Genomic DNA, 11,364 nt, shown 5'->3' on the forward strand with positions numbered 1-11,364 from the left:
CACCTTTTCCACAATGTCCATGGAGTTCTGTATTTGGTAGTGGTTCTTCCTTACGAATGGGGCCAAGATGGTGGCAACATGCTTGGCGATGTCGTATGTGATGCAGAAGGGTCTCCTTCTTTATGATTTTGTGGAGCCCATATATGCATGGAATGGCTTCCCCAGGGTACAGGCAATGGTATAGCAGGTGGTTTATAGTTTCCTCCATTTGTAGGCATTCCACCACGTTGTTTTTGTAGCTGCTGGTTGGGTCGTGCTTCAGGGTCTCATCAGTGCTGCTGTCGCTGAGTAGAGACATTACCTTGCTGTGGTAATCTGGTGTGTAGGCAACAGAATGTAAGTGGAAATGTTTATTCACAGTTTAATTGACAAGTTTGACTTATATCTAAAGAATAAGACAGTTGATCAACTCAATAAACCAGACTAAATACATCAGTGTGCAAACACGTTTAATCTTGCATGTCAGAATACTTTTGAGTTTTGTGTCTATGTGTCTAGATGGGAGTTTTTTCACTTGGAGCACATTCATACAAGTACAAATGTGGTGGCTTTATCTGCTACAACAGAAAGGGTCGCAGTTCCTGAATTGACCTGACAAACAGCACAAATGGTTTCTCAAGCAGTTTGTCCGACAACTTCTCAAGAACATTCTCCTGTAGTGAATGAAAAATTAATATTTTGTTACATAATTTATTATTGTTTAAGAAAGTCTTGCCCCTCACACACTTCATATCCCCAGTGGGTCTAACATGGTAGGTTCCAAAGTTGTCAGTGGTCGATCTAAGGTCGTACCAATGAAAACTTTTTGGAGGGGTCTGGGATGAACCACTTCTCCCACAGATCCAGGTGAACAGCCGGGTAATTCCACGGTTTGAACGGACCATTCCAGTGCAGAAGCTGTGCATCCTGTATGAAGTTCTCTGGATAGCGAGCATCTGGACCCCATCCTGGACAAACAGGAACTCAGCTGAGGTCAGTGCTGCAGAATCTGACTTTACCTGTGTAAGTATCAGTGGTAACCATTCCACTTTGGAGAGCTTGAACTGATTCTACATATTAACAGTGATGACCTCACCCAGGTGTCTGACGTGCCACAGTGGGTCCAGTGTTGTGAACTTGTCATGAAACACAAGCTAACCAGTCTCTATCAGTCAGAAGTGGCATTTGTTGTAAACTGATTTTGATCACATGACCAGAACAAACCCTGGTCCTGACCTGACCCCTTAGCAGAGGTCACCGAGGTCTGGGGTTCTGACCTGTTCCCTCTGATTCTTTAGGGGGTGATCCGGGTGCCGGCTCCCTGCCAGTACGCCCACAAGCTGGCCTTCCTGGTGGGCCAGAGCCTCCACAGGGAGCCCAACATGAAGCTGGATGACCTCCTCTTCTATCTGTGAGGACCGGCGCAAACCCAATACCCACGTTCCTGCTGCCGGCTGTTCTCGCTGGCAATTTAGGGTTAGGGGCGCTCAAGTATTTTTGTTCAGGGTTTTGTTCAGTCCTGTTTTCCTTCTTTAAAAAGACAAATAGAGTTCCAGCAGCATAAAGATCTGTGTGAAGAAGTTGTTTCTGACAGCTGTCCTGCTAACGTTTAGTTAGCTTCAGCGTTGCGTCCAGATGTTGATGCCTGGTTTTGATTGGTCACCGGATTCAAAAGGTTTTAAGTCCCTTAAATGTTTGTGATTCCTGAACGGGACTAAAAAAAAGTCACGCAACTGATAGATAATATCAAATTTATTTAGATATTTTAGAAAATATTGCGCACACACACACGAACAGTCAACAGGCTAAGAACTCACACAACCCCTCAGGGTGTGACGAAGGTTGGTTCACACACACACACACACACACACACACACACACACACACACACACACACACACACACACACACACACACACACGCTGGTGTTCAGTGGGCGGTACATTCACAGACCAGCATGAAGGTGGACATGTTTGCTGAGGCAGGGATGACTGATTGGCCGGGCTAAATGTCAGGTGGGTGGAGGGGCGGGGCTGAGGTAGCTTTCTTTATCACTGGTCAAGAGGTTATGACCCGGATCAGCTGGTTCTGGGTCAAAGGTTCCGATCTGTTTACTTTTCAGTCTGAATCCAGAAACCGTGGAACCTTCATGGACCCTGTTCTCAGGTGGAACCTGTGTCCGGACCACAGTCGTTTTAAACTCACCATCTGCAGAACTTTCTGGATCTTCACATCGAGCAGAACTTCTGTCCTCAGTGACTGGAGACGGAGACCAGAAAAAATGACTCGAGCTTGAAATACGAGTCAGTCTCACCACTCAAGAGGATTTATGTCATTTTACACGCAATTGTTTTTGTGCATCTCCATGGCGACAGTTTGCTGCTGGGCGTGGCCTCCAAAAGGTTTGTTTTTATTCAACTTAATTTGACATGAATCGCGGAGGCGGGGCCTCCATCTACAGGTGAGATCTGATCAGAGTACCTTCTCTGACTGACATAGCCAACACAAAAAAAAACCTTTCGCTTTGTCCCTGTTAGAAAGTTAGAAAGGATTGGAAATATTTTTTTACTTCAAGTAATAAACTCCCTCATCTAGGGCGCAGATACTTCACCAGTTTAAACCTTTCTGTTCAGATTTAGCTTGAAGCGCCATCTAGCGGGCAGTGATGCTAATTACACATTTTCACTTTTCAGCACCTGGAAACGTTTTCCTTTACTGTCAGGGTCCATGGTGGTTTTCCTTTGTGGTTTATATCAGAGTGAAAAGCCACTTCACTTCCATCATTACGGTGGGCTGTACTTGTGTTCGTGTGCTTCCTGATTTCATTCTCCCATTATTCATGAGTGACAAATGATAACCTACTTTGAATCATTTTATGACATGCAACCAAAATTACTGAATCAGCTTTTAACATCCCTCATGTAGTATTTGTGCTGATATAAAACATGAACTCGGACACAAAATTATCACACAAATTTATTGACAAAAAAGATTTACTAAACAAATACACATGTTATATACAAGAAAAGATACAGGCAGTGATTCAGTTTCGCTCAGGGACGATGGGCCAGCAGGGGGTTGACTTATGGTTCATTCCAGCCAGGAATGACTCAGGAGCTGCTCCAGAGTGGGACGCTGCTGAGGGTCCTCAGCCAGACACAGACGCAACACGTTTTGGCAGTTTGGAGACAACTTCTGACTGATGCAGAGGCTCTTCAAAAAGTGTTGGTGCAGCATGTTATAGAGAACCACTCCCATCTGCCACACAGTAACAGGCCTGCTACTGTACACTGAACTCCAGGACCACTCTGGTGGGTAATAGGAAGGGGTTCCACGATATATACCTTCGATTGTGTCCCCGTCATTGATAAACATGCTTAGACCAAAGTCAATTATCCTCAAACGTGGAACACCGCTGCTGATGTCAACCAAGATATTTTCCATTTTGATGTCTGCATGGAAAATCTTGTTGGCATCAAGTTCTCTGACAGCTTCCACCAGCTGCTTGAAGAAGAGTCTGGCCTCCTCTTCCTCCAAAGTACCTCCTCTGGACTTGCTGTAATTCAAGAGGTCAACCGCTGGAAATGGACATTCCATGACGATGATGAGCTCCTCCTCCAGGTCGTAGTGGTCCAGGAGGGAAATGGATGCTGACTGGCCAACCGATCCTCCTGCTTGTTGACTCATCTTCATGAAAAGCACTTCAAGAGGCATCTTGCTCCTGTCGTCGTCTTCACGGAAAACAAGGGTCTGGGGAATGTGCTTGATCGCTACGTGGACAAAATCTTCCTTCCTGTAACCCATGTACACAGATCCCTGGCCTCCATCACCGAGTCGGTACAGTTGACAATATTTATCCTCAAACTGCTTCTTCTTCTTCGCTGGACTGATTTTCTTGTCCGGCTCCTGTGTCTCCATGGACTGAGATTGAGACCCACGTCTCCTGGTATGGATTTTCTTCCTCAGGAACGTTCTTAGTCCTGTCATTGGCATCAGAAAACACTGAGTTAGTACCTTCACTACCTGATTACAATGTTACTATTCTACTATGTAATTTAAAGCTTTTAAATTACGTTAAACCACAGGAAAGCAGCAACTAAATATTTAAATAAGAATTAAATATATTATAAGTATACTATTATAAATGTAATTTTATAACTACTGGTTTAAGCTGACAGCAGGTTTGTCTTATGTATTGTACTGAAGTGGAATTCTGAGCTACTTCTACTTCATGTTAGAAAGGAAGACTAACTTTTTGTTGTCTTGTTTGCAAAAGTTCACAAACTGTGATGCTCCTGTTATAGACAGTAGTGGATTAAATTTCCAGAGACTTACTTGAAAATAAACCCGTCTGTTGTTCAGCCCCCTGAATCTTTGTGGGGTCTCTGAGGTCATCAGAGGTCTTCCACTGATGAAGAGGCTGAGGCTGAAGTCTGTAGTCAGCTGTGAATCTCCAAAAACGCTTAAAAACTGTCAGAGACATTGTAGAAATCTCATTACAATTATATAATATGTATATTATTAATATACAGACACTGCTGACAAAGACAAATTAAACAAGGCAGTCAGAGACTGCGACATCCCTGAATTCAAAATTTTACCCTGACTTTCATAATGTTCCTTACTTTCAGCAATGACTTCTATATTGTTCTATCGAGTATGACATTGACCTAATTTTCCAAAGGTGAAGGTCATCATCACATTTTTGTGCCTCTGGCTTCCTGAATATGTTGCTTTTCGTTTTGTGATTAAATCTCATCAGGTATCAGAGAGGTGTTCCGAAAATGGTATAAAAGTAAAAATTTGACCTTGACCTAGTTTTTCAAGGTCAATGTTCTGATCTCATTTTTATCCTTTTGCCTCCCTGAATATAACGCCTTTTGGTTCGTTTTTCTATCTCATCCGGTTCCTAAGATATGTGCAAAAAATGAACAAAAGTTGAAATTTGACCTTGACCTAGTTTTCTCAAGGTCAAGGTCATCATCTCATTTTCATCCCCTTTGTTGCCCGAGGATTGTGCTTTTTGTTTTATCTTTCTATCTGCAACAGATAGAAAGATAAAAGATATTTAATGGATGGAAGGACGAACACACGAACACTGACATCATCGCTTCATGGGATGTAATTAGAGATCATCAATTTTCAAATTTCATTTTGCAATACTTGTAATCCAAATTTTTTGATAATGATTCAAATCCCTGAAGTCACCTCTGATATGATGAACCACAAACGTGAATTTTCTCTGTGTGTTTCTATTTTTTCTTGATTAAACACTGAATAACAGTTTTTCACGGGTGGAATTAAATGTTGGTGGATTTACCTTTCATGGCTGCAGATCGATGACAGAAACAAGTTGAGTGCTGCTCGGATCTCGGTGCTGACTGTAGTGTAACTGTGAGGGTCTGTCTCAGTAACGTTACACAGGTGTTGATACCTGAGGCGGTTTGGCTTTGAAGTTAGGGTCTTTGTGACGTCACCGGCTGCAGCAGCTTCATGGACTCAGCCGTTGTCCGGAAAACGAACCGGTTTGGGACCCGCTGGGTCCGAATTAAAAAAATAATCTCATAATTCAGACCAGAAACGAAGGACTATGAGGAAATATTTAATACTACATCAGGCAATTATCATTTAAAAAATTTTTTATGATAAAAATAAAAATTGTGGAAACACTTTAACATTGTGACGCTATCTGACAGCTTCATGTGCAACTTTGGCTCATTGTTTTTCGCATCTGAAATAAATATTAAAAAGCCGACAAATATGACTTTAAAAGCCTCTGACTCTCATTTTAATAAGAATTAAACACCAGATCCTTCAAATTCTGAGTAGAAATCAAGCAGCTTCATCTCGTTTATTATTTGCGTTAAAGCACAAACAAAATTATTAATAACAATTTAACGAAAGCAGATTTGTTTTTCTACATTATTGATTAATATTTAATGATATGAAATAATGTACAATATTTCTTAAATTAATATGGAAATTTCCGAATATTATGTATGATGAAAAACAATGGGTGCCTGGACAGCAGAGAAGACCCATTTATATTTGAAAAAACATAGTCAACTTTATTTTTAAATGTACCATGTATGCACGACATACAGCACAGATGAAATTACAGTCTGCAACCTGGGAATAAATTTGTTAAGCCGACTGAATAACCCACAACCCCAACAGATAAGGCAGATTTTACAGGTTTTATTCCTATAAATGTATTGGAACATGTGGTCTGGACTTGTGCAGTCTTTGAGCGTTGCCACAGACAACAGAATTGTGCAGTTTTTGATTCCTTTACGTTTTGAACTGTTTTTCCAGCCTCCTGCCTGCAGGTGGCGCCCCGTCCATTCAGACCCGTTCATATGAACTCAGAGGAAACAGAGCGGACTGTGTTCTTTCCGGTCATATGAGTCAGACAATCATATGAAGGTGAAGCTCTGACAGAACTGAGCAGCAGCTTCATCTGTCTGTCTGTCCAGGTTCTGTCTGTCCAGCTCCGCGTCAGTGAACATCCAGCTGTGAAGTCACTGAACCACAACACAAACATCACTTCATCTCCAAACAGGACATTTCACTGCAGTCTTTACTGCCTGTGGAGGGGGCAGAAACTCTTACTAATTCACTGTAAACTAAATAACACTGTAGAACTCACGCCTCCATTAAGACACACTGGTTCTCCTGTTAACTAATTAAAATAAAACAGTGTTAAAACATAATTCTGTCTCTATAAAAACCTTCTCCAGGTAGAGTTTGGTGTCGGATCTCTCCAGCTTCCTGTCACCACAAAAACACGTGTAAAGATGAACTGGTGTCTTTTATTTGCCCAGAGGCATAAATGTAAGTGTGACTGGTTGTTCTTCATGTACGACAAACTGCCAACTTGTCCAGGCCATACTCCTCCTGCCCAGCCTGCTCCAAACTCTCCAGCCTCCTTTTAACATGATCAGCGGAACATAAAGTTGACGGATGAATCAAGATACTGACAAAAATGATGAAAAATGCCTGTCAATATTGTCAAAGTCTCCTGAATGGCATAAATTGATAGATAGATAGATAGATAGATAGATAGATAGATAGATAGATAGATAGATAGATAGATAGATAGATAGATAGATAGATAGATAGATAGATAGATAGATAGATAGATAGATACTTTATTAATCCCGGAGGAAATTGCATATATCCACTGCTCAGGCATTACTTAACAAATAATACTGGATAAACACTGACATCACAGGACATACCACAAGACATACATTACACTAACAGACAGGCACATGCAGCACTAACAGGACTTATATACTAAACTATAGCTAAAAATATAAACGGTATAAAATTTAAAAATATTACAGTATTAAAATATAAACAGTATAAAATAAAATCTAAACAGTATAAAATTGAATTAAAATATAAAAACAGTATAAAAAATAAATAAATTTTAAATATATATATATACAACAGTATAAAATTAAATTTAAATTAAATTAAATCCATTTTCAACCCCGTGCTGACCTCGCCACCTCCCCCCCGCTCCTCCTGAGAGAGTCATTGTACCCCCTGATGGCACGGGGCACGAAGGAGGACCTCAGCCTCTCTGTGGAGGCGCTGTGTGACAGCAGTCTGCCGCTGAAGGTGCTTCTCTGCTGGGAGAAGGTGGTGTGTAGGGGGTGCCTGGTGTTGTTCATGATGGCCTTAATTTTAGACATGGTCCTGCTCTCCAGAAGCATATCCACAGAGTCCAGGCTCAGCCCGACCACTGAGCCCGCTCTGCGGATGAGTCTGTTCAGACGGTCCATATCTCTTTTCCTGGCCCCCCCACCCCAACACACAATGGCGTATGACAGCACACTGGAGACTACGGACTGATAGAACATGAAAAGGAGCTTAGGACAGATGTTGAAGGAGGCCAGCCTCCTTAGGAAGTACATCCTGCTCTGCCCCTTCTTGTACACACAGTTGGAGTTGAGTGACCAGTCCAGTCTGCTGTCTAGCTGCAGTCCCAGGTACTTATAGTTTTCTACCACCTCCACCTCACTGCCATTGATGATCACCGGCTGTGGAGAGGGAGGTGCCCGCCGGAAATCCAGAACCATCTCCTTTGTCTTGGAGACGTTGAGCTGGAGCTGGTTCTGTTGGCACCACTCCACGAAGTCAGCCACCAATGCCCTGTACCCCCCCTCATCACCCTCCCGGATACATGCCACTATCGCGGTGTCATCGGAGTACTTCTGTATGTGGCATGTATCCGAGTTGTGCTTGAAGTCTGATGTGTAGAGGGTGAAGAGAATGGGGGATAGAACGGTCCCCTGTGGCGCCCCCGTGCTGCTGGTCACCATAGAAGACAAGCAGTCCCCCATACGGACGTACTGGGGTCTGTCCGTTAGGTAGTCCGTAATCCAGCTCACGAGGTAGGGGTCCACAGCCATGGAGGTCAGTTTATCCTGCAGGAGCCGGGGCTGGATGGTGTTGAAGGCACTCGAAAAGTCGAAGAAGAGCACTCTGACGGCACAGCCCCCGGCGTCCAGGTAGGAGAGTGTGCGATGGAGGAGGTACATGACAGCATCGTCAACCCCAACCTTGGCCTGATAGGCAAACTGGAGAGGGTCCATAGCACCCTGCACCTGTGGACGCATGAGCTCCAGGACCAGTCGCTCTAGGGTCTTCATTACGTGGGAGGTAAGAGCGACCGGTCGGTGGTCGTTGAGCTCAGTAGGGCGTCCTTTCTTGGGTACAGGGACAATGCAGGAGGTCTTCCACAGTGACGGGACCCTCCCCAGCCGCAGACTGAGGTTGAACAATTGTTGCAGGGGGTCCCCTAGTTCCGAAGCACAGGCTCGGAGGAGTCTTGGGGAGACCTTATCTGGTCCAGCCGCCTTGTAGGGACGGAGCCTCCTCAGCGTTGTCGTCACCAGGTCTGCAGTGATGATGGTCTCGGTCGTGGTGGGAGCAGGAGGTTGTGGCGAGGTTGGAAGTCCAGTGGTTGAGGTGGGGCCGTTGAGCTTCGCAGTTCTTGGAGTGGGCTCGGGAGAAGTGCCAGGGGTGGAAGGAGAGGAAGCACAGGAGGAGGGAGCATCAGTGGAGCGGTCTGTAGGGCCAGGAGAGGCCTGTAGGCCAGGAGAGGCCTGGGACGAGGAGCCGGGAGTGGTGGGGGAGCTGAACCGATTGAAAAAGCTGTTAAGTTCATTCGCTCGTTCAATATTCCCCTCCACAGTGCTGCGCCCTTTCCCGTGTCCGGTGATGGTTCTCATCCCATTCCAGACCTCCCGCACTTGGTTGCGCCCCAGCTGCTTCTCCAGCTTCCTCCTGTACGCCTCCTTGGCCTCCCTCAGGCAGAGTCTCACTTCCTTCTGGGCCTTCCTCATCTCCTCCTCGTTCTTGCTCCTGAACGCCCGCTTCATCCTGTTCAGGACAGCCTTGACTTCCTTGGTTACCCATGGTTTGTTGTTGGGGTAACACCTGATTGTCCTGACAGGGGCCACGGTGTCCACACAGAAGTTTATGTAGTCTGTAAAACACTGAGCTGCCCCCTCAATGTCTTCCCCATGTGAGCCCACAATAACATCCCAATCGGTGATCTGGAAGCAGTTCCTCAGCATCTCCTCTGTTTCCGGGGACCACCTCCTGACCTGTCGTGTTGTTGCTGGCAGCCGTTTCACCAGCGGGATGTAGGTGGGCTGTAGGTACACTAGGTTGTGGTCTGATTTACCTAGTGGAGGGAGGGGGGTGGCGGTGTATGCCTCCTTAGCATTAGCGTAGAACAGATCGATGGTTCTGTTCTTCCGTGTGGGACAGTCTACACACTGGACCATTGTGGGGAGAGATGAGTCCAAGGTGACGTGGTTAAAGTCACCGGTGATGATGACGAGCGCCTCCGGGTGCCGGGTCCGAAGAGCAGAGGTGGTCCCACAGATGGTCTCTCGTGCCGCCTCAGGGTCCGCACGTGGAGGGATGTAGACGGAGAGGACGATGACGTGTGAGAATTCACGCGCCAGGTAGTAGGGTCTGATGCTAACAGCTGTTAGCTCCAGGTCGCGGTTACACAGTGTTGATTTCACCGTCACATGTCCCGGATGGCACCATCTATCGTTGGTATAAATGATTAATCCACCTCCTTTCTTCTTACCGGCGGTGTTCGTGTCCCGGTCCGCTCGGACGGAGGAGAAGCCGGTTAGTCGGACGTTAGCGTCCGGCACGTCTCCAGTTAGCCACGTCTCAGAGAACACCAACAAGCTGGTCTCCCGGTAGCGATGATCAGTCCTGCACAGCGCCGTCAGTTCGTCCAACTTGTTGGGTAGAGAGTTCACGTTCCCCATGATGACGGAGGGGACGGAGGGCTTGACTCTCCTCCGGTTAGCGGCTCTAGCTGTTAGTCTAGTCCTTTCAACTCGACCCGCTCGGCATCCGCGATATCTCCGTCGGAGCTCAGCGGGGATGAGATCGCGTGTTGCTGGGTCTCCTTTGACCCTCAGAGACATCAACTCCTCCCTGGAGTACACTAGCATATCACTATACATTATATAATTTTACGTTAGAAAAATACACGCAGAAACATAGAAAAAAAACGCAAAATTATGCAAACAAACTCGCTCTGAGCAGAGGAAACTGCAGCCTGCTCGCGCATGCGCAGAAGACATTGAGATTGAGTGGATTTCCTGATTCTAACTGTAAGAAAATAGATTCCTGGACCACACCACACAGGAGGGTGGACAGCACTGGATGAAGGGGCAGCGTTTCCAAAAACGCTTAAAATACACAAGAATCTGGTGTTTGTCAAAAATCTTCCTCAGTTTTTCAGACACTCCAGACACACATGGGATCACTGTACCGTTACGCCTGCTCTCCTTCTCTTCTGTCCTCACTGTGTTATTCTTCTGGATCTTCTGTGAGCCTTCACAAAGGTCCAGTCAGGATATCCTGTTCTTTCACCTGGTCTTGGGTACTGGTTGGTGACTTTTCAGGCCTGTTTGTCAGTGTCCTGATGGCGCCAAGCTGGTGCCCCAATGGATGGTGAGAGTCAAAAAACAGGTGTTGGTCTGTTTGTGTTGGAGTCCTGTATACCCCAACACTCACACTTCCGTCATCTTTGATGTTGCTGTCCACCGAGTTGATGTGAAAGGTTGCACCTCGTGGATTTTGCTCTTGTGTCGTCCATGTACCGGAACCAGTGGCTTGGTGTTGCTCCTTTGAACGAGGTCAGGGCCATGTGTTCCACTTCTTCCATGTACAGATTGGACACAACAGGAGACACCTGAGAGCCCATGGCACATCCGTGTTTCTGCCTATAGAAGCTCCCTCTGTACTGGAAAAAGTTGCTGTTTAGGCAGAGGTCCATAAGTTGGCAGATCTGGTCAGGGTTGAAGTTTGTCCTGTCGCTGAGGGTGTTGTCCT

General features: G+C 45.6%; 1 protein-coding gene across 1 annotated transcript; it reads right to left on the minus strand.

Moving 5' to 3' along the window:
- Positions 1 to 3,069: 3,069 nt before the first annotated feature.
- On the minus strand, positions 3,070 to 3,897 carry LOC137589670 (serine/threonine-protein kinase pim-1-like). Its single transcript, XM_068307532.1, has one exon. It carries the CDS (start codon positions 3,895 to 3,897, stop codon positions 3,070 to 3,072), a length of 828 nt encoding a protein of 275 aa, XP_068163633.1.
- Between the last annotated feature and the right edge of the window lie 7,467 nt (positions 3,898 to 11,364).

This window comes from Antennarius striatus, chromosome 22 (assembly GCF_040054535.1).
Source record: "Antennarius striatus isolate MH-2024 chromosome 22, ASM4005453v1, whole genome shotgun sequence".
Classification (NCBI taxonomy): Eukaryota; Metazoa; Chordata; class Actinopteri; order Lophiiformes; family Antennariidae; genus Antennarius; species Antennarius striatus.

Coding starts and splice junctions, on each gene's coding strand:
- LOC137589670 (XM_068307532.1), bottom strand. CDS start 3,897: ATGGAGACACAGGAGCCGGACAAGAAAATCAGTCCAGCGAAGAAGAAG.